Source organism: Podarcis filfolensis (assembly GCF_964270895.1).
Source record: "Podarcis filfolensis genome assembly, chromosome: 16".
NCBI lineage: Eukaryota > Metazoa > Chordata > Lepidosauria > Squamata > Lacertidae > Podarcis > Podarcis filfolensis.
Genome location: NC_139620.1, coordinates 7378817 through 7401235, shown reverse-complemented (window position 1 = coordinate 7401235; position 22419 = coordinate 7378817). Strand labels below are relative to the sequence as shown.

At 51.4% G+C, this 22419-nt stretch overlaps 1 protein-coding gene across 3 annotated transcripts in view; it reads right to left on the bottom strand.

The window, feature by feature from the left end:
* Positions 1 to 1488: 1488 nt before the first annotated feature.
* Positions 1489 to 22419, bottom strand: part of DENND4B (DENN domain containing 4B) — a 58296-nt gene continuing 37365 nt past the window's right edge. For all 3 annotated transcript variants that reach the window (XM_083590946.1, XM_083590948.1, XM_083590947.1), the window contains 13 exons: positions 20716 to 20922; positions 19583 to 19711; positions 18388 to 18541; positions 17145 to 17315; positions 15311 to 15741; positions 13876 to 13980; positions 12648 to 12823; positions 11727 to 11916; positions 10431 to 10676; positions 8351 to 8456; positions 6081 to 6246; positions 4449 to 4513; positions 1489 to 3066 (listed from right to left, as the gene is read on the bottom strand). In XM_083590946.1, coding sequence (XP_083447072.1) covers positions 2921 to 3066; positions 4449 to 4513; positions 6081 to 6246; positions 8351 to 8456; positions 10431 to 10676; positions 11727 to 11916; positions 12648 to 12823; positions 13876 to 13980; positions 15311 to 15741; positions 17145 to 17315; positions 18388 to 18541; positions 19583 to 19711; positions 20716 to 20922 — 2292 coding nt within the window. In that variant the 3' untranslated portion in view covers positions 1489 to 2920. The remainder of the gene's footprint in view (positions 3067 to 4448; positions 4514 to 6080; positions 6247 to 8350; positions 8457 to 10430; positions 10677 to 11726; positions 11917 to 12647; positions 12824 to 13875; positions 13981 to 15310; positions 15742 to 17144; positions 17316 to 18387; positions 18542 to 19582; positions 19712 to 20715; positions 20923 to 22419) is intronic.

The window sequence follows — 22419 nt, the reverse complement described above, 5'->3', positions numbered from 1 at the left end:
GATCTGGAGCCTCAGCAGCCCAGGAGACTCCACCAGAACTTGCCCTGGGTCCGTGAGCCAGGATTTCACGTTTCCCATAATGCTCTTGGGGGCGCCATTTTGAATCCCCCACTGCTGACACCAGATAGTGGAGGCCGGTCCATTGGGACCGCTCCACCTGCCCACCTCCTTAATGAAGTCACATTCAGAGCTGCAACTCTGGGAGAGGAATAGAAGGGTCTCCTAGCAAATCCCCAGGACCCTTCGTAATTCTGCGAAGGGAGCCATGACTGGCTAAAAGTGCTTTAAATGGATGGTGCGCTTGTGGCCTTGCAATCATTCCGGTGGGCGACCCTGGCTCCCTGCAACCTCCTTAGTCTCCACCTGGCCTTTGTGGAGGGAAGGCGAGGACAAAACCAGAATTAGTTGGCTCTTATCAACCAATTCCTCTTGCCAAGGAATTGTAGCTCTCAACCCTCAAACAACTACACTTCCCAGAATTCTTTGGGGGCAAGGCTGGGGGAGTCACGGCTCTTAAAATGGCTTTAAATGTATGGCACAGATGTGCCCTTGGAAACATTAAAAAAACTGCCATTTCCCGAGTTAGATCTGCCAGGACATCTAGCTTAGGACTGTCTATACCGGGGGGGGGGGGGGGGCAAACCTTTGTCTCTCCCTAGACCAGCTTTTCTCAACCTGCGGATCCCTCGATGTTGTTGGACTACAACTCCCATCATCCCTGAGCTCTGGCCTTGCTAGCTAGGGGTGATAGGAGTTGTAGTTCAACAACATCTGGGGACCCACAGGTTGAGAAAGGCTGCCCTAGACACCCCTTGAATACAACTCCTGACCACTGGACATGCTGAGTGAGGTGGTGAAGTTCAGGAATATCTGGAGGGCCAGTGTTTCCCCATCGCTGCTCTGCACGGACTGGCCAGTAGCTCTCTGGGGTTTGGACGCATCCCATCTTGAAAAGCTAGAGATGGGATTTGGGCTCTGTTGCACGTACAGCAGGTGCTGCAATACAGAGCAGTGGTCTTTCCCCTAAAATGAAAGTTAAGATTCCAGTCCTCATGGCTCCGAACGATCTGAAGAACGTAGGAAGTGGCTTTATACCTCCAGTTTGGATCATTGGGTCCATGTAGTTTACTACTGTCTGTCCTGACTCTGCGGGGTTTGAGACAGAATGGTTTAGCAACCCATCTCTCTTCCCAGAGAACTCTGGGAATTGTAGTTCTATGAGTGGAGCTGGGGTCTCCTAACAGCTCTCAGCTCCCTTAAGAAACGACAGGTCTCAGAATCTTTTAGGGGAGGCCGTGACTGTTTAAAGTGGTCTTGCAGCACTTTAAATGTATGGGATAAACACATATCCCAACCCATCAGGGATCACACATTAAAGCAGATCTTTGCGTTCCATCATCGCATTTACGGACTTGGGTTTCTGAGGCGAACCTGAGCCCGGCCTCCTCTTGTGCCCCAATCGAAGACGCGTGTGCAGTACCCCGGAAGGAAAATACAGAAGCCTCTTTATTTACAGAACTGGGAACATCGAAACGGACAAACCAACAAAATGAAGAATACAACAAATAGGGTCTTGATGGAGATCAGCCTCCATATTGCACAATCCAAGCCCTGAGGAGAAAGTGGGGTGGCGGGACGACACGCCGGGTTGCACCGAACGTTTGTTCTGCTCAGACTCGCTGAAATTAACGGGCCTAAGCTAGGCTGCACCCGCAACATACATTTAAAGCCCTACGATACCACTTTAAACAGTCACGGCTCCCCACACCAAAGCATTCTGGGAGCTGTGGTTTGTTAAGGGTGCCGAGAGTTGCACGGAGACCCCTGTTCCCCTCCCAGAGCTACAAATCCCAGAGTGGTTTAACCACCAACCTTTCTCTTTAAGGGAACTCTGGGAATTATAGTTCTGTGAGGGGGAAGAGAGGTCTCCTAACAACTTTGAGAACCCTTAATGAACTACATCTCCCAGGATTCTTTGGGGGCGGGGAAAGCAATGACTGTTTAAAGCGGTATGATACCGCTTTAAATGTGTAGTGCGGATGGGGCCCAACGCCATTAATTTCAACAAGCCTGAGCAGAACTTAGCTGGAGACAACCCTTCCCTTGGGGAAGGGCCTGGCAAAGCAGAGAAAGAGGGAGGTGGACTTGTAGAATGGGCTCTTCAACCCCAACCACCCCATCACCTGCTAGCGGGCTCCTCTTTTCGGCAGTTAAAGCGACAACAACAACAACGAAAAAGGTCTCGACAATAAATAAATTATAAAATAGCTCTCTCTCTCTCCCTCCCCCCCTTTCCCACCCCCACCCAGCCCCGGAAAAAAAACACTGACGGTAAAAACAAAAAACAAAAACCCAACTTGGCTTTGAGATGGGTTGCCCTCTTCTTGAATTGAACCCTGATGTGTCGCGGGAAGAAATGGGCAGACTTGCCTTCCAGAAAATAACACAGTGCACAAAAATATAGAGGAGCTCTGGGAGGGGTCGACCCGGGTGGGGAGGAAGGGGGGAGACAGGAGAGGGAGGGGACGGCGTCCGTGTGTTCTCATGCACGTGCAGAGTGCAGTGCTGGGACAGGAGGGATGGGGACAGGCACTCCCGAAACCCCAAATGCACCTGGTCCCTGAGACCCGCCGTCTCCCCACTGCCGGCTAGCGTTGGGACACCCCGCCCCAGCTCCGGGGGGGACACAGGGACCAGAGGGGTCTCTGAGGAGAGGACGGCGATGGGCCTCTCGTTCCGGGGTCCCCTAGTCTGCCCCAGAGGAGGTCCTGCGGTGGCAGCGACCGGCTCCCGCCGCGATTTGGTTATCAGCTCCCGTTGTGTCCTTGGCGATTCCTATGTTGCAGGAATTGGAGGGTGGGGGTGCCAGAGGTGAAACGGCAGGGGGGAAGATTGGCGGCGGCGGCACGGGTGACCCCCGCTAGCATTCCAGGTTGGCCCCAAAGCTTTTCCGGCAGTCGATGGCCTTGGAGGTGAGCGGCTGGGCTCTCCATTGCTTCAGAGTCTCCTTCCCCACACTGCTGGCCAGCTTAGAATAGGCAGATTTGTATTTCTTGTCGAAGTCGGCTGCAGAGAGGGGAAGAGGCAGAAAGTGAAGGCGCTCCCTCTTCTCCAGGTTTCCTCTTACAGCGGTTCTCAACCTGTGGGCCCCCAGATGTTGTTGGACTACAACTCCCATCATCCCTGAGCTCTGGCCTTGCTAGCTAGGGGTGATGGGAGTTGTAGTTCAACAACATCTCACAGGTTGAGAAAGGCTGCCCTCGTGGTTTCTAAGCAGAGGTTGAGTGGCCAACCTATCAGGGATCCTATCAGCAGGATTACCTCACAGAATCATAGAATTGTTGAGCTGGAAGGAAACACAAGGTTCATCTAGGCCAACACGGGAAGATTTTTTTGCCTAACGTGGGGCTCGTATGGGTATCACTCCCAAATTTTATGATTCTGAAAAGGCTGCAATAAAATTTGTTTGTAAGCCAGGCATGTTCAAGCAAGGCCAGAGCTCAGGGGTGATGGGAGTTGTAGTCCAACAACATCTGGGGACCCACAGGTTGAGAACTGCTATGGGAGAAGCAGAAGGACCTGACAGCTGGATCTCAGCATCCTGAGAATTTCAGCTTTTTTTGTCTTTCTATTTTTAAATGAACACAGGCAGGTTTCTAGACCTCATGGAACTCAGCATCCTAAGAATTTCAGCTTTTTTCATCCTTTCATTTTTAAATAAACACAGGCAGGTTTCTAGGCCTCATGGACACAAAGAAAGCACCTCGAATTTGCACTTCAGCATTGTGAGGATTTAGGAGGTAAAAGTCGACAAAGATTTTTTTTTAACCTATTGTAAGAAGCAGTCTATATGGAAAGAAAAACGCCCCTGGTGCTATTTCCCACAAAAGAAAATAAATATGGGGGCAGAATGGGCTACATTAAATTTTTCTGAAGGTGGTTGTAAACCTTAAAAAAACAAGAAGAGAATGGATATCCGATTGGTTTCAGTATTGTCAAGTAAATGAAATATTTTTTAAAAAGATAGAAATGCAGAACAAAGATAAGACTTTGAAATCAAACTGTTAAGAGGGTAAGGAAAAACATATCTCAAAAATGTACAACGCAAGCACATTTTCAAACTTCATGGATGCAAAGAAAGTGCCAAAAATATTATTGAGAATGTTAGGCTTTTTTCTTTGGGGGGGAAGAAATACAAGCAAGTTCCTAGACCTCATGAATGCAGCCTGTGTGGGTAATGACTTGTGAAACTGCTGGGTGCGGAGATCTCTTTCTCACTTCCCCTTCCTGCTTAGGAACTTAAGAGGCTGCCTTATACAGACCACAGTCCCATCCAGCTCAGCAGTGCTTACACTGGCCGGCAGCAGCTCTCCAGACATCCTCTCTCTCTCTCTCCAAGTAGCTTGTGCCATTCAAACCCCTCTGGGATGCAGGGGCCTTGCACTTACCAATGTCCACGTGGTCTCTGCCCAGGGCTGCCAGCTTCAAGAAGAGAATCTCGTGGTAAACGCTCCTAAGGAGAAGAAGAGGAGAGGGAATCAGAGCAGCGCAAAAGTCCCTGTGAAAGTGCCCATGGGACCACGGGGAATTTTTTAGCTTGGCAGCAGGGCACCTGACTTGCATGTAGAAGGCCCCCACTTTAAACCCCAGCATCTCCTGGTATGGCTGCCTGAAACTGTGGCGAGATGCTGTCAGTCAGTGCAGACAGCACTGAGTTGGATGGTCCAACACACTGAGAGGTAGCTCCCTATGTTCCTATTGAGGTTGAATCCTGACAAGACAGAAGTACTGTTTTTTGGGGACAGGGAGTGGGTGGGTGTGGGGGACTCCCTGGTCCTGAATGGAGTAACTGTGCCCCTGAAGGACCAGGTGCGCAGCCTGGGAGTCATTCTGGACTCACAGCTGTCCATGGAGGTGCAGGTCAATTCTGTGTCCAGGGCAGCTGTTTACCAGCTCCATCTGGTACGCAGGCTAAAACCCTACCTGCCCGCATACTGTCTTGCCAGAGTGGTGCATGCTCTGGTTATGTCTTGCTTGGACTACTGCAATGCGCTCTACATGAGGCTACCTTTGAAGGTGACCCGGAAACTGCAACTAATCCAGAACGCGGCAGCTAGACTGGTGACTGGGAGCGGCCGCCGAGACCACATAACACCGGTTCTGAGAGATCTGCATTGGCTCCCAGTACGTTTCCAAGCACAATTCAAAGTGTTGGTGCTGACCTTGAAAGCCCTAAATGGCCTCGGCCCAGTATACCTGAAAGAGCGTCTCCACACCCATTGTTCAGCCCGGACACTGAGATTCAGCGCCGAGGGCCTTCTGGCGGTTCCCTCATTGCGAGAAGTGAGGCTACAGGGAAGCAGGCAGAGGGCCTTCTCGGTAGTGGTGCCTGCCCTGTGGAACGCCCTCCCAGCAGATGTCAAAGAGATAAACAACTACCTGACATTCAGAAGACATCTTAAAGCAGCCCTGTTCAGGGAAGTTTTTAATATTTAACGCTGTACTGTTTTAAACACTTGATTGGGAGCTGCCCAGAGTGGCTGGGGAAATTCAGCCAGATGGGCAGGGTATAAATAATAAATTATTATTATTATTATTATTATTATTATTATTATTATTATTATTATTAAACCACCCCTTTTTTCATAAGGACTGGAATCTTGGCTTGCCTTTAGGGAAAGGATCAAGCCAAAGCAACAGGGCACTTGGATGAGGAAGGCCTCCGGTTCCGCCATCTCCAGGTATGTCTGCCCCAAATCCCAACAGTCTGACTTAATATAAGGCATCTTCCTCTGTGAGTATTTAAATATACCCTTCATCCAGAAGCACGGGAAGTAGAATCCTACTTTTATCTTTAGAGGAGAGGGCCATGGCAGAGTAGCAGGACACCTGCCTAGCATGCAGAACGCCCAGGCTTCAATCCCCGACATGCCCAGGCAGGGCAGGGGAAAGACTCTCGCCTGAAACCCCGGACGGCCTCTGCCAGCCAGTGTAGGCAACACTGGGCCAGGTGGGTTCATGTTTGCCGCAGGGAAGTGCAGGAGTGGGTGGGCAGAGGGGCAGGAGAGGAGAAACCGTACCTGGGCATGTGTGCCGTGCCGGACTGCTCCTTCACCGTGTCCAGGAACAGAGAGATGGCCTTGTGCATCTCGCCCATCCCGACCGAGCTCAGCACAGCCTCCAGGAACGAGAGCGAGAAGGGGTGGTTGTGTCGGCGCCAGGACTGGAGGCGGGTGGGGATGTTACCTGGGTGGGGTGCGAAGAAAGGCGGTTACGTGTCTGCAAGCAGACTTATGCATATTGCTTTGAGGTACTTGCTGCTGCTTAACTGTGTTGCACAAAATGTGGATTTTCTGCTGTTATTATTAGTTGTAACCGTATTTGGTAGTCTGTGAATTTTGCACTATATATGGGGTGTGAGAGACAGAGAGTGTGCGCCTAAGTATGTACAGTGGTACCTCATGTTACATACGCTTCAGGTTACAGACTCCACTAACCCAGAAATAGTGCTTCAGGTTAAGAACTTTGCTTCAGGATGAGAACAGAAATCGTGTTCCTGCGGCAGGAGGCCCCATTAGCTAAAGTGGTGCTTCAGGTTAAGAACAGTTTCAGGTTAAGTACAGACCTCCAGAACGAATTAAGTACTTAACCTGAGGTACCACTGTACTTGGAATGTGTTTCCTAGTGGGAAAGGAAGTTACTTTCCATGCAATGGGAAATTCCTAATGGGGAGATTATGTGGTGTTAACGGAGAAATCTGAGGGCTCCCTTGGACAAAAAACAAGGATACCAGCCAGGAATACCAAAGCAAAACAGCAGCCAGTAGGCTTGGCCTTTATTGAAGACTGTCGCGACAGGACTCCCACCTGCCACAAGGTGGAACAAGATGGAAGCCCCGAACAAAAGAGCGCGGCAGTGGCAGGGGGCCCTATTAGCTAAAGTGGTGCTTCAGGTTAAGAACAGTTTCAGATTAAGAACGGACCTCCGGAACAAATTAAGTACTTAACCCGAGGTACCACTGTACTGTGTTTATGCGCATCCAATTGCCGTGTGACCGCGCTAGGGATGGGCAATATTTATTTTATTTGTGGAATTTATATACTGCCCTATACCCGGAGGTCTCAATATATATCAATATATTGTCCAATACGGGTCTGAAGTCCATATCGTGATATTGGTTTCATAATTGTTGACCTGGCAATACAGTGGTACCTTGGTTCTCGAACTTAATCCATTCCGGGAGTCCGTTTGACTCCCAAAACCATTCGAAAACCAAGGCGCAGGTTCCAATTGGCTGCAGGAGCTTCCTGCACTCAAGTTGAAGCCGTGTCCGATGTTCGGCTTCTGAAAAACGTTCACAAACCCTTACTTCTGGGTTTGTGGCGTTTGGGAGCTGATTTGTTCAGCGACTAAGCCATTCGGGAACCAAGGTTTGACTGTATATCGCAAATCATGATGCATTCCGGGGCTGGGCGATATATCGTCCAAAACCGGTCTGAAGTCCATATTGCGATATTGGTTTCATAATTTTTGACCTGGCAATATATCACAAATCATGGTGTGTCTGTGTGTGTGTGTGTGTATGTTATGCAAAAAAACACAATGTGGGAAAAACTGTGAAGGCAGCCGATGCCTCTACATAGCTCCATCCCTATTTCTTACATTGCATTATATCAATTATGTGTGTTCAAGGCATGCGTGAGCGTGCATCGCCCCAAGCCCAGAAGTGGCAAAAAAAGGACCCTAAAAAAGAGCGTAGAAAGGGCAAAAAAAGACATAGAAACAGTGCCTAGCGACCCACGAGCCGTTGCAGGTTCAATCCCAGGAAACCCTTGCACTGACCGTTAAGGTCTGTGGAGAGTTGGAGTTTGGGCAAGGAGGCTTAGAGGGAGCAACTGTGGCGCTTGCAGGCTTTTTACAATAGTGTTTCAAATATTCGTGATTTCACTGACATGCCGCATTATGTAACCCTCGTGGAAACTGGGAGTTGCCCGTATAATCTTCTTTTGAGGTGGTGGGATAGGTAAAAGAGATTTCTGCTGAAACGTGAAGTGGTTATACAAGTTGAATGAATGGATGGATGGATGGATGGAATAGCCCTCCCCTGCTGTTTGTCCCCAGGACAGAGAGGCAGACTGCTCTTGAACATGGAAGCTCCATTCCTCATGAACACGGCTGGTGAAAGGCTAAATGGGATCACATTTATCTAGCTCAGCGGGGGTTTTCCACACAGCTAACAAACAGGACGAGGCGCGGGCAGGCCATCTCCTGGAATGGTCCCTCCCCTCCGCCTAGCAACCCCACAAAAAGGTAACCAGTGGTCTTGCTATTCCTGGAACACGCCGCTTACCGTGGAACCTCCAGAGGACGTAAAGTGGGGGGTAGCTGTCGGGGTCTGGCGTCAACACATCCCAAACCAAACGTATGTTCACGAGAAGTCCCTCCTGAGGCAAGCCCTGCGGAGAGGGAGGGCAGTCATTGGGGAAGGTCAGAGAGCGCAAAACAAATAATCTGTCTTTCTATGTTGCTGCCCGCTCATACGGATCCCAAAGCATCTTCCCGACAATAAATAACAATGGCGTAATGAAACACCACAGGTACAACTTAAGTCACATTACATAATTAACCAATCAGTCAGTAAAACAACTGCAATGCTATTAATGGGCCGGAAGCTGAAATATAAGCCAAGTATCATAGTTGCAGTGTGTAAGCCTCGGCCCTGTATACCTGAAGGAGCATCTCCACCCCCATTGTTCTGCCCGGACGCTGAGGTCCAGCACTGAGGGCCTTCTGGTGATTCCCTCATTGAGAGAAGCCAAGTTACAGGGAACCAGGCAGAGGGCCTTCTCGGTGGTGGCACCCGCCCTGTGGAACGCCCTCCCATCAGATGTCAAAGAGAACAACAACTCCCTGACATTTAGAAGACATCTGAAGGTAGCCCTGTTCAGGGAAGTTTTTAATATTTAACGCTGTACTGTTTTTAACACTTGATTGGGAGTTTTTAATATGTGACATTTTAATGTATTTTTAATCTTTGTTGGAAGCCGCCCAGAGTGGCTGGGGAAACCCAGCCAGATGGGCAGGGTACAAATAATAAATTATTATTATTAATAATAATATAAGCCGTATTGAGAAGCCAATGGTCCGAGATGAGGGGAGTTGGAGTCTAGCAACACTTGGAGGGTCACACCCTGGCTCCTCCCCAACCCTGGTAACAGAATCATGGAATTGTAGAGTTGGAAGGGACCCCGAGGGTCATCTAGTCCAGCCCCCCCCAAATGCAGGAATCTCAGATAAAGCATCCAGGACAGATGACCATCCAATCTCTCCACAACTTCCCGAGGGAGACGGTTCCACTACTGAGCAGCTCTTACTGTCAGATCTCTTACGGTCAGAAAGTCACAGGACAATTTCTGGACAACTTGCTTTAGGGCAATGGGAAGGAACCAGAAGTTGCTAGACTACAACTCCCATCACCAGGGATGGCCAGGGCTAATGTGTGTGGCAGTCCAGCTACACCTGGAGGACCACAGGCTCACTGTGTGAAACATGCCCCAGCCAATCAGAGATCACATATCACATAATAATAATAATAAATTTTATTTATACCCCTCTCTCCCTGGCCAGAGCCAGGCTCAGGGCGGCTAACACCAATAAAATCACAGTAAAAACATAATAGGGGAAAAAGAGAGGGGGGGGGAGAGAAAAACAAACAAACCAATTTAAAATACAGGTTAAAATGCAATTTAAAATGCAGCCTCATTTTAAAATAGCTGATAAATCAATACCATAAGGGGAGGGAAACATAAGGGTCACACCAAGTCCAAACCAAAGGCCAGGTGGAACAGCTCTGTCTTGCAGGCCCTGCGGAAAGATGTCAAGTTCCGCAGTGCCCTAGTCTCTTGTGACAAAGCGTACCACCACATCGGGGCCAGTGCTGAAAAGGCCCTGGCCCTAGTTGAGACCAATCTAACCTCCTTGAGGCTCGGGACCTCCGAAGTGGACCTTAAGGTCCTCCGCGGGGCATACCAGGAGAGGCGGTCCCGTAGGTACGTGGATCCTAGGCCGCATAGGGCTTTAATGCACTTTCAGAGGTGTAAACTCCCATCACCCCTGACTGCTGGAAGTTGGGAGTCCAGCAGTTTCTGGAGTGCAACAGGCTCTGTGCCCCTGCTTTACATCTCTGCAATTGTATTTAATATATGATCCCTGATTGGTTGGGATGTGTGTCCAGGGCAGGGAGTCTCTGGTCCTTTAGATCTCAATGGCCTCCCATCACCCCTGACCATTGGGCCAGGCTGCCTGGAGTTGATGGGTGTTGGAGTCCAACAATGTGTTGGAGGACCATAGAAGGTTCCCACCTCTCTTGGTCTAACCTACTTCACAGGGTTGTTCCAGTGAGGATAAAGAGGGAAGGGGAGATGACTCACCTGCGGCACTGACTGGAAGTGCTTGCTGGCCAGGAGCAGCTGGGGGAGGCTGCTGGGCAGACCCAGACGCTGGAAGTACCACACCAGGTTCCAGTAGATGATTGGGTGGTTGTCCACCAGCTCCGGCTGAGACAGGAAGTCCCCTCCCTCGTTCTCCAGGAGGGTCTCCAGCTCCTTCCGCAGGACTAAGGGGCTCAGGTAGGCAAAGGCCAGGTGTTCCACTTCGGGGGCCGGACCCTGAGGAACCTGGAAGTGGGGGAAATGAAGCACAGGTAAGAACAAGGAAGGCGTTGTGACTGACGTCAACCCCTGCGTTGCTCTCGCCCATTTTCAACTTTACCGCTGGACCCCACAATATAAAAAAGGGGCCAGGATAAAAAAAACGGATAGGTAGGAAAACAGGAAGCTGACTTATATAGAGGGGGAATGCTTGGTTCAGTGCTCTGGACGGAGAACCGCCTTCCACTTGCCCTCCTGGCAAGCTTCTGGGGGCCGCATTGCAACAGTGGGAAGGGCCAGAGGCAACAGGAGGACAAGAGATTAATCTGAATTTCACCTCTGTAACGGTATGTTTCTGGCAGTTCTTATTCTTAACCGTAAGCAGGCTTAAGCCCCGTCAGGTAAAAAGGTGGGGTATGAATAAATTTCTACATGCACACTCATACAAACACCAGGCAAGCAAGAGGCAGTATCAGATTTTGGTGAGGACTAGAAAGTTGATTTTTGAATTTTACTTTAAAGAAGCTAAATCGAAGGCCCGGCGCCATGCCTGGTAGGGATCGAACGTGGCCATACGGCATCAAGCCAACTTCAAAAGTTCCAGAAGCAAGTCCGCAGCATTTAATGCCAAGGAGGTGAGCCCGGGTTCAAAATAGGCCTGTCTAGCTAGAATGGGGGGAGGGGAGGGTGGGGACCACAGGCTCAGGGGCCAGATGCGGCCCTCCATATACACCCTTCGTCAGGCCTGCTTTGTACCCCAAGTGTTTTTTCCCTGTGATTGAAGCCACGGGTTCGAATCCTACCCTCCCTTGAACCCTGATTATGCCCTCTGGCTTCCCTGGATGAGTCTCTTGCGTGTAGCAGGAACTAGCCCACCGCGCAAAGGTGCCATTTACATGTGTTGCCCGCCCACTTCCGCCTCTGGCTCCGCCCACCACTAGCATCACGCGGCCCTCGAGAGCTTGCCCAAACGGGAATAAGGCCCTTGGGCTCTCCGTGTTGCTCTTCCTCTCATCGCAACACCTCCGTTTTCTAGCTGCAAGACCCAGAAGGTTCTCCCCCAAAGCCCATCCGCACCGGAGACTCGGTGAAGCCGTTGCACAGAGACCCAGCCCTGGACTCCCTTCCGGGTTCCGGCTCAGCTTCATCCAGAGACAGGCAGTGGGAGCGGTCGCTGAGGACGGGGCCCTGGCTCCCTGGTGCAGGGGCTTCGCTGTCCCGCGGCCAATCGGAGGAGATAGAGCTGGTGTCCGATGTGTCAGCGATGCTGGGGAGGCGGAAATGATGGAGAGAAAAACATCTACTCAGTATATATGCCAATGTATTCTAGTCCTTCTTTTTATTTATTTATTTTGCAAACATGAGGACTAGAGCTTTACTTAAAAAAAGGGAAAATCACATATCCATATGTGTAATAAATAAATCCCTGCACCTAGAAAACTAGAATGCTGGAGAAGATGCTGCTGGACTCCATCATCCTGACATACTAGATTTCTAGGTGCATGGAATATTTGGAGGGGTTTTTTTGCTTTTGCTTTTTGGACTTTTTTTTTTTAAAAAAAAGAGGAATTGAGCTCTCCTCTGAAGGTCAGAAAGGCACAACCCAGACACATAGGGTTGTATCCAACCGAGCTCTACTCAAGAGTAGACCTATTGAAAATGGACCTAAATTAGTTTCAATGGTTCTCCTTTGAAAAAAGGCCCAGCATTGCATACAATTCCAGGCTGACCACAGTTTGCTGTTAAGAACAGTCTCAGTTCTCTAATTCACTGCCAGCCATCTGCTCTGGCGCCACCTACTGGTGGCTCCCTGACTTCCGCCCCACCAGTCTTAGGAGCCTTTCACTGGTTGTAACCACTGCCTGTCACTGCCTCCTGTGCCGCCAAGTGGTGGGCCCCCCTAAGTTCCGCCCCACCAGTCCCAATGGACAGCAGCCAGTGCTGCTGACCGGGCCACCGCCATAATGAAAGGGGAGTGGAACCGTCCGGGGTTCTGACCTGGGGGCCGCCTGGAAATCCTGGATCTCAATGCTGAGGAAGGGCACGAAGGGGCGGGCACAGAAGGAGCAGGTGGTGTTGAGGTTGGAATCGTCCGAACTCCAGCCGGCCATCACCTCTTCGTCGTACACCAACGAGCTGCAGGCCTGGCACCGGGAACAGCTAGAGAGCAGGACCTGAGGAAGATCAGGAAAGAAACTTGCTTGGCAAAGGCCGATAGAATCACAGAGGGCAAAGAGTCGCTTGCAGACTGTCCGTTGCAACAAGACAGTTCCCGGCCTGCAAGCTTAAAGTCACGGCACACAAGGGCAAAGGATTAGGGAGGGAAGAGGAAAAAAGCAAGCTCTGGCACTGGCTCTTGATGAACCGGTTCTTATTTGTGGCATAGGAACAACTCAGGAGAAGGAGGCACCTAATGGAGCTCGCATTTCAGCAGAGAAGGTAGGGGACAGTGTTGTGTAGGGGTTACAGTGACAGACTTGGACCTGTGAGACCCGAGTTCTAGTATCTCTGCTCACCGGCTGACCTTGGACCATTCACAGGCCCTCAGACTAACCCACCTCCTGGGGTTGTTGCAAGGATGAATTGGAGTTGGGGCAGGGGGGAACCATGTACCTTGATCTCCTAGGGAGAAAAGGCACAGTAGAAATGTAATACTAAATTAAATGAAATTAAACAGTCGAGCTGCAGTGTTTTGAACCAGGTGGAGTCTCCAGATCAAGCCCCCGAAAGGTAACGGGACCCCTGACCATTAGGCCAAGTCATGACCGACTCTGGGGTTGCGGCGCTCATCTCGCTTTATTGGCCGAGGGAGCCAGCGTACAGCTTCCGGGTCATGTGGCCAGCATGACTAAGCCGCTTCTGGCGAACCAGAGCAGTCCATGGAAATGCCGTTTACCTTCCCACTGGAGTGGTACCTATTTATCTACTTGCACTTTGACGTGCTTTCGAACTGCTAGGTTGGCAGGAGCAGGGACCGAGCGACGGGAGCTCACTCCGTTGCGGGGCTTCGAACCGCCGACCTTCTGATCGGCAATTCCTAGGCTCTGTGGTTTAACCCACAGCGCCACCCGCGTCCCAGCCCCACATTGAGTGCATTGCAAATAACTGAGGCTTAATTATGATGCTTGGAGAGTACACCTACAGTACGTTAAAGTACGGATGGTGGAGAGAGGAGCTTTTGAGGGATGCAGGCAGAACGAGTCAGGGACGGCAAGCTGGAATATACCTCAACCGCCGGAGACTCTGTCAGCAGATCGGTGGATTTCCGGAGGTTGAAACTGCACAAGGAGCTGTTCGAATAATCGTACTCGCTGCCCAGGGACACGGAACTCTGTTGCAAAGAAAAGTGAGGTGGGGTGGGGAATAATTGTTGAATTTTGTAGCATAAACCGTAACAAGAAATAACGCACACCTCAAACGGAGACAGTGAATCGAGTAACCAAGCAAGGAGGAAGGGCGATAATAGGAACCCGGGTAGAGGCAACTCCCCATTTACACGGGGGTTAAGTCCTGAGGCAGCGCACACTTAAGCAAAATTGTGTTTACTGGGAACACCATTGAAGACGCCTGCAAACACCACAATCGCTCCCTCCAAACCTCCTTGCTCAAATTCCGACTCCCCGACTCCCCAGGCCTCAAAGGTTGGTGCAAGGGCTCGCGGGATTGCACTTGCAAAGGCTTGTGGGATTGCTAAAGCATAGTTCCGCCCAATTTTTGCGCTCTTTCAGGGCCGTTTTCGCCCCTTTTCATGCCACTTCCGGGTTTGTTTTTCATCTCCGCCAAGCCAAGCAGTTGGCTCCTTACCTCTCTCGCCCTGACCTAGCCACTGTGATCCAGGTGACGGTCACCTCCAGACTGGATTACTGTAACTCGCTCTATGTGGGGCTGCCCTTGAGTCTGACCCAGAAACTCCAGCAGGTGCAGAATGCCGCGGCGAGACTCCTCGCTGCGAGATCACATTCACCCAGTGCTATACCAGCTACACTGGCTCCTGGTGGAGTACAGGATCAGGTTTAAGGTGCTGGTTTTAACCTTTAAAGCTCTATACAGCCTAGGACCCTTGTACCTACGGGACCGTCTCTCTTACCGCCTCTCCTGGTATGTTCCACGGAGGACCTTATGGTCTTCAAACAAAAACATCTTGGAGGTCCTGGGAGGTTAGGCTGGCCTCAACCAGAGCCAGGGCTTTTTCGGCTGCGGCTCCAATCTGGTGGAACGCTCTGTCACAAGAGACTAGGGCCCTGCGGGACTTGACCTCTTTCCGCAGGGCCTGCAAGACAGAGCTGTTCCACCAGGCCTTTGGCCAAGGCGCAGCCTGACCCCCTCCTTTGGCAATCCTCACAGAACTCTAGCCCAGTGGTTGCCATTAATCTGATTTGAACTGATTTTATAATGAAATGATTTTAGAATGTTGTAGCATTTTACTGTTGTTAGGCGCTCTGAGCCCGGCTTCGGCCGGGGAGGGCGAGATATAAATAAAATTTATTATTATTATTATTATTATTATTATTATTATTATTACTTTGGCGAGACGCAGCCCTTGAACACACATAAATGAGGAGTTGCCTAAACAGGCCGGAAGCCTTTATTCCAAAACCTGCTTTGTTCCAGAACCACCTCTGGCACGGTTACCGCGCAGCCTGCTGCTCAGGCCTCCCTACCTCGGAGGCAGTGGAGCCCGGGCGCTCGCGAGGAAGCAATAAGCGGCTTTCCAGCGGGCTGCGGCGAGGTGGGAGCTCCCGCTGCTCGGACCCGCGGCGTGCGTGCGAATGCTCCGCGGTGGCGCCCTGTCTCAGCGACGGCCGCTTGATGGGCGAGAGCAGCTGCTGGAGTTTGGCGGCCAGGCTTCTGCGTGGTGTGCCGCTCCCTATGCCGCGGTTTTCCGACCCTGTGGCAGAGCCTTCCAACCGCCCCGGGCCCGGCTGAGTGTCCACGCTGCTCAGGGTCAACCTGTCGCTCTCGTCCGTCAAGAAGCTGCTGACGTCCGACAGGCTCCCGTCCTCGGAGCTCCCGGCCCGGCCTTGCAGCCAGTGGGGCAGGGCGGGGAGGGTGCTGCTGCTGCCGTGGTCTGTGGCACCCAGGCCCTTGGTCGCTGCAAAGCGGGAGAGGACAGGAAAGGACTGATATGGGTTACAGCAGTACGTTTCCAAGCACAATTCAAAGTGTTGGTGCTGACTTTTAAAGCCCTAAACGGCCTCAGTCCAGAATACCTGAAGGAGCGTCTCCACCCCCATCGTTCTGCCCCGACACTGAGGTCTAGCGCCGAGGGCCTTCTGGCGGTTCCCTCCCTGCGAGAAGTGAAGTTACAGGGAACCAGGCAGAGGGCCTTCTCGGTAGTGGCACCTGCCCTGTGGAACGCCCTCCCATCAGATGTCAAAGAGATAAACAACTATCTGACTTTTAGAAGACTTCTGAAGGCAGCCCTGTTCAGGGAAGTTTTTAATGTGTGACATTTTAATGTATTTTTAATCTTTGTTGGAAGCCGCCCAGAGTGGCTGGAGAAACCCAGCCAGATGGGTGGGGTACAAATAATAAATTATTATTATTATTATTATTAGGCCAGGGCGTGGGGTCAAATGCGGCCCTCCAAGCCATGCTATCCAGCTCTCAGGGCACATCAAGCACTGTCCCTGCTTTGCACCCTCCTTGATGGTTTTTGCCTAGCTGGAACCTGTCCGTGGACTCTGCTTGTGCCTCTTGGCCTGCCTTAATGTCGGGTAAAGCAGGTGGGGTGTGCAAATGTGTGTAAGGAAGTGTCCTACTGTAAGAAATAAAATTCATGCTCCTTGCCCCTCCCACTTTGGGCTCTGGCCCCGTCCACCACAGCACATGGCCCTTGGAATGTTCATTGCCCCTCCTACTTTTGCCTCTGGCCCCACCCACCACCAGCACACAGCCCTTGGAATGTTCATTGCCCCTCCCACTTGGGGCTCTGGCCCCGCCCACCACTGGCACATGGCCACAGGAATCCTGCGAGAGAATTCGGCAGATACAGCGGGGCAGAAAGGTATTGCTGAAGTGTTGGCCTAGTTTAGAGAAAAAGCGAGTAAGAGGAACACTAGAGCTCAGGGACATCCAGCGTTAAACTGTGGAACTCCCTGCCACAGGAGGCAGTGACGGCCACCAAGGTGGATGGCTTTAAAAGGGGACTGGGCAAATTCACGGAGGGGAAGGCTATCAAGGCCAATAGCCACGACGGCTGTCTTCTGACTCGACAGTCGGAGGCAGTGATGCTTTTGAATACCAGCTGCAGGAAGCCACAAGAGAGAACGATGCTCTTGTGATCAGGTCTGACTGATCCAAGGGCTCTTATTAGGTTCTCCCTCCTCCCCCTGTTGGATATATTGATCCTGTTGCAACTATTTTCGAGATCCTTAATGCATTTCGCCCATCTCCCATTTTAAAAAAGAAAGGAAGGAAGAAAAGAAATAGGAGATGTCCGGTGCCTTCAGTTGCCCCTCTCCAAGGACCCCTCCGCCCGCCTCCAAAACTCACCACGAGCCACTCCAGCTTCTGGCTCCTGCTGAGGGAAACTGAGGCTGCCGCTCTTCACCAGCGACGTGGACGGAAGGTTCTCAGTCACGTTGCCCCCAGACCAAGTCGTCTGCCGCTGCAGATTGGACCGGGACCGGGAGCGGGAGCCTGGCATCTTGATGCCTCTGCCTTCTGCCAATGGAAGCAGGGAGAAAAATACCGTCTCCAGCAGCCAGCTCGGACCAAACCTTTTAAGTCCTTTGCATTATGATTAACCTGCTAGCATATCCATCCCAATGAGCTCTAGATGACACTTTTCTTAACCTGCTTACGTCCCCCCACCCAGACCCCACCTCAAAGCAGTTTGGGGAAATCAAATCACACTTTCAAAGGCACCTTTCAACCATCAACACTCTCCCTCCTCAATGTTTTTCTCTCTCCCTGAACTGCCTCCGCCAGGGGCCGTTCTCCCAGGCAACACCTGAGGTAGCAAGGCCCCTTCCATTGGCTTGCCAAGCTTGCCCCATCTTCCATGTGACAGCCCTTTAGCTATACGAAGATGGCTATCATGTGTGATGGCCTGGGAATCGGATTCAGAGGCTGAACCTGAGGAATCCCAGCCTGCACAGGAGTCCCCGCCTCCAGGACCGGCTGAGCCGGGCTGGGGCTTGAACCTGAAGGGCCCTCACCTGTGCCGGATCCTCAGGAGCAGACACCAGCTGAATCTGCACTGGCTCTGGAGATGATTAAGGACCCATTGCCTGCAGATGCTCCACTCTCAGCCCCGTCAGGGGAAGGTGAGGTTGCCTCTGGGTCCAGTGACCCTCCAGCCTCTCCTGAGCTGCAGAGGCTCAGGGCAGAGAGGCGGAGGGAACTAAGTTCCCGCAGGAGGAGTGCTCGCCTCCAGGCCAGGAGAGGCGAGTCACCTGAGGATCGGGGCCGCCCTATGCCTCAGAAGAGATAAAAGCCAGCCAGCCCCAGTCCCAGGTTGTGGGAGCAACATTGTTGGTAACCTGTTCCTGCCGGCACCTTGTCCTGCTCTTCTGCCAGAGTTCCTGACCTCACCCGACTCCTTGCCTTGGACCCCGTTTCAGCCTTGACGGACAGCCCCCATACCACACCCTTGACCTCGGACAGGACTCGGACCACGCTGCACGGTAACCCCCCAGGACCAGCACATCATGTCTCCTCTCAACTCTCCTCTTTCCCAGGCTAAACATACCCAGCTCCTTCAACCGTTCCTCATAAGGCAAGGTTTCCATACCTGACTGGCCGCTGACGCTCTGCGATTCTGCCTCACGCTGCCGCTGCCGCAGGGGCTGGCGGAACTGGGCGGCCCCCAGGACGACGTTGCGCAGCTTGGCCCAGCGGAGGCGGCCTCCCTGGGTACCAGACGGCCATTTGCATTCCAAAATGGCCTATGGAGGTGAGAGGGTAACAAAGCAAGTGGCGGGTGGAAGGGAGCTCTCGGGATCTCGAGACCACATAACACCAGTCTTGAAAGACCTACATTGGCTCCCAGTCCGTTTCCGAGCACAATTCAAAGTGTTGGTGTTGACCTATAAAGCCCTAAACGGCCTTGGCCCAGTATACCTGAAGGAGTGTCTCCACCCCCATCGTTCTGCCCAGACACTGAGGTCCAGCGCTGAAGGCCTTCTGGCGGTTCCCTCACTGCGAGAAGCTAAGCTACAGGGAACCAGGCAGAGGGCCTTCTCGGTAGTGGCGCCCTCCCTGTGGAACGCCCTCCCATCAGATGTCAAAGAGAGAAAGAACTACCTGACATTTAGAAGACATCTGAAGCAGCCCTGTTCAGGGAAGTTTTTAATGTGTGACATTTTAATGTATTTTTAATCTTTGCTGGAAGCCGGCCAGAGTGGCTGGAGAAACCCAGCCACATGGGCGGGGTACAAATAATAAATTACTATTACTATTACTACTGGTAGATCTCAGGGCAATTTGCCGAAGATCAGCAAGGGGTTCTGATCCAGAGTTATAAAGCTTTCGTCTCCTCCCTAAATTGGGTGAGAAATAATGCTTAGGGGCCAAACTAGGCATGAGCATCCTTCTGCAGTTCTCTGGCCTGAATATGTGGCTCTTTCTATCTTCCTGAGAGTCCCCTGGGCAAGTTCCCTACAGCATCTTCCATTCCAGAACCACACAGGAGCACAGGTAGCAGTTCCAAGCCCTCTCAGCCTTGCGCTGAGACAACATCTCCCATAACTCAGCCAGCTGGGCTTGCTAGGAGCTCTCCAGGGTCCTGATCTGTCTTTTCAACTCCTCAGACCAGACTCTGGGCCAGAAAGTTTCTCATAATCACCACCACTTCTCTCTGCAGGTCCCCCGAGCCCCAGCAGACGCCGGACACACATCCTTATACCCTGTGCCCTGTTGAAGCAGAATGCCCTCTGGCAAAGCCAAGGCAGCACGAGGGAAAGTGGAGAGGTCTGCAAGCGAGTTACCTTGTTGTAGTAGCCATAGGTGATGGTGTTGGGCACAATGCCAGCCCGCTTCATCTCCAGCAGCACTCGGACGGAGAGGACAGGCTCGCCGTATTGACCACACAGCTGCATCAGGATTCGGTAGCAAACCTGAGAAGCGGGAGAGCAAAGAGAGGGCATGAACAGTTGTGGGTTGCTTATCCCGTTCCCTGCCTTACCCCTTGCCAAGGGAGAATCCCACATGACAGACCTACAATTCAGTATATCTGAAGGAGCGTCTCCACCCCCATCATTCTGCCCGGACACTGAGGTCCAGCGCTGAGGGCCTTCTGGCGGTTCCCTCACTGTGAGAAGCCAAGTTACAGGGAACCAGGCAGAGGGCCTTCTCGGTAGTGGCACCCGCCCTGTGGAACACCCTCCCACCGGATGTCAAAGAGAACAACAACTACCAGACTTTTAGACGACATCTGAAGGCAGCCCTGTATTTACGGGACCGCCTCTTCCTGGTCTGCCCCACAGAGGACCTTAAGGTCCATGAATAATCATAGTTTAGAGGTCCCAGGCCCTAAGGAAGTCAGACTATCCTCCACCAGGACGAGGGCCTTCTCAGTGATGGCTCCGACCTGGTGGAATGCTCTGTCCCATGAGACCAGGGCCCTGCAGGATTTAACCTCCTTCTGCAGGACCCATAAGACAGAGCTATTCTACCTGGCTTTCAATTTGAACTTAGCCTGATCTTTTATTCCCCTTCCTTACCTCCCCCTCCCCTTTTTATGAAGATTACCTGCTCTGGGATCCCACAGCTAATTCTCCCCTGGTCTCCTCGCTGGCCCAAATAGGACTAATTTAGCCAGCTAGCCCTGGTGATCATCTGATGTTTATTGGATGGATTTCCCCCCCTATATTCTGAATTTATTGTTATTCACGTTTTATACTGTATTTTATGCTGTTTTTTGTTGCTTCAATTAAGTGTTTTAAATTTGTTGTTAGCCGCCCTGAGCCCGGTTTTCTGAACCAGGAAGGGTGGGCTATAAATAAAAAATTATTATTATTATTATTATTTATTATAAACAGTAGGTTCAGATGAATTCAAAGGACCGAACCAATTCTGCACGCTAAACATTGGGGAGGCGGCATCAGGCTCCAGCAACTACCTCATCAGGAAGCACCACCTTCTTGGTCTCCATCTGCTTGAGCACCTCGTAGGCTGTCTGCAGGGCCCGCACCTTAGAGGTTGCAGCCCGCACGTAGGTGGGCAGCGTGATGAACCACAGGCCGTAGCAGTGCCCAAGCAGGCACTTAGCCCACATATCGGGCATCGCAGAGTACTTCTGAGCCACCCGCTGGGCTACCTTCATTTCCTGTAAGGGACGGGGAATGAATGAATGAATCTTTATTTGCGTCTGCCATCGGCCATAGCAATAAAACAACAATACGATATACAAAGAATAGAAATAAAAAGTCAATTATATAAAATACATTTTTAGGGTTTTGAATCAATAGTCAGATAGTGGATCTTATTCTCATTGCCTCAGCTAAAAAAACCCTGCAACCTTTGCTGTCACCTTCTCATCTTGATGATCTGCCAAGAGAAAGGGCACTGTGGCAGTGGGTGACCGACCCGGAATGGACAATAAAAGAGGGGTGATAATCTCATTCCTCAAGTCTTTATAAAGCGTGCAAGCCAGGAGGGCATGTGCCACCGATTCGGTACTGCCATCTCCACAGGGACATAAGCGTTTTTTTGTGTGGAATCTGTTGGAATCATCCCTCGAGTGGGGAAGATTTGTGGGGTTTTGGGGAGAAGAAAGAGAGAAGGTCACAAGTGAACTCGAACAATTTATTTCTCAACTGCACTGTAGCCCAAGGTCAACAGGGATTAAGGTAAAGGTAAAGGGACCCCTGACCATTAGGTCCAGTCCTGACCGACTCTGGGGTTGTGGCTGGCTTTATTGGCTGAGGGAGCCGGCGTACAGCTTCCTGGTCATGTGGCCAGAATGACTAAGCCGCTTCTGGCAAACCAGAGCAGTGCACGGAGCAGTTTACCTTCCCACCAGAGTGGTACCTATTTATCTACTTGCACTTTGACGTGCTTTTGAACTGCTAGGTTGGCAGGAGCAGGGACCGAGCAACGAGAGCTCACCCCGTTGCGGGGATTCGAACCGCCAACCTTCTGATCGGCAAGTCCTAGGCTCTGTGGTTTAACCCACAGCGCCACCCGCGTCCCCAACAGGGATTAGCCAGGGTTATTTCTACCCAGAGCAGACCTGCTGAAGTTAATCAACCAGGGTTAGGCCACATCTGAACCCTACTACTAAAGCCCTGTGGTATCTTTTCAAAACATCATGGCTTCCTCCGCAGGACTCTTGGGAACTGTGGTCAGTTAAGGATGCTGCAAGTTAGGAGACCACTATTCCCTTTACAGAGCTATAACTCCCAGAGTTCCCTGGGAAGAGGGATTGAATGTCAAAACAGCTCTGGGAATGAGGTCTCCTAACAGCTCTCAGCACCCTCAACAAATGACAGCTCCCAGAATCCTTTGTGGGGGAAAGCCATGTCTATTTAAAATGATATTTCACACACAGCGCTTTAAATGTGCAATGTGAAAGTGCCCTTAAGGTCCAGCTCCAAGACGCTTCTGGCGGTTCCCTCCCTGCGAGAAGTGAGGTTACAGGGAACCAGGCAGAGGGCCTTCTTGGTAGTGGCGCCCGCCCTGTGGAACGCCCTCCCACCAGATGTCAAGGAAATAAACACCTATCTGACTTTTAGAAAGACATCTGAAGGCAACCCTGTATCGGGAATTTTTTTATGTCTCATGTTTTACAATTTTTTATGTTCCATTGTTGGTTATTTAGTAG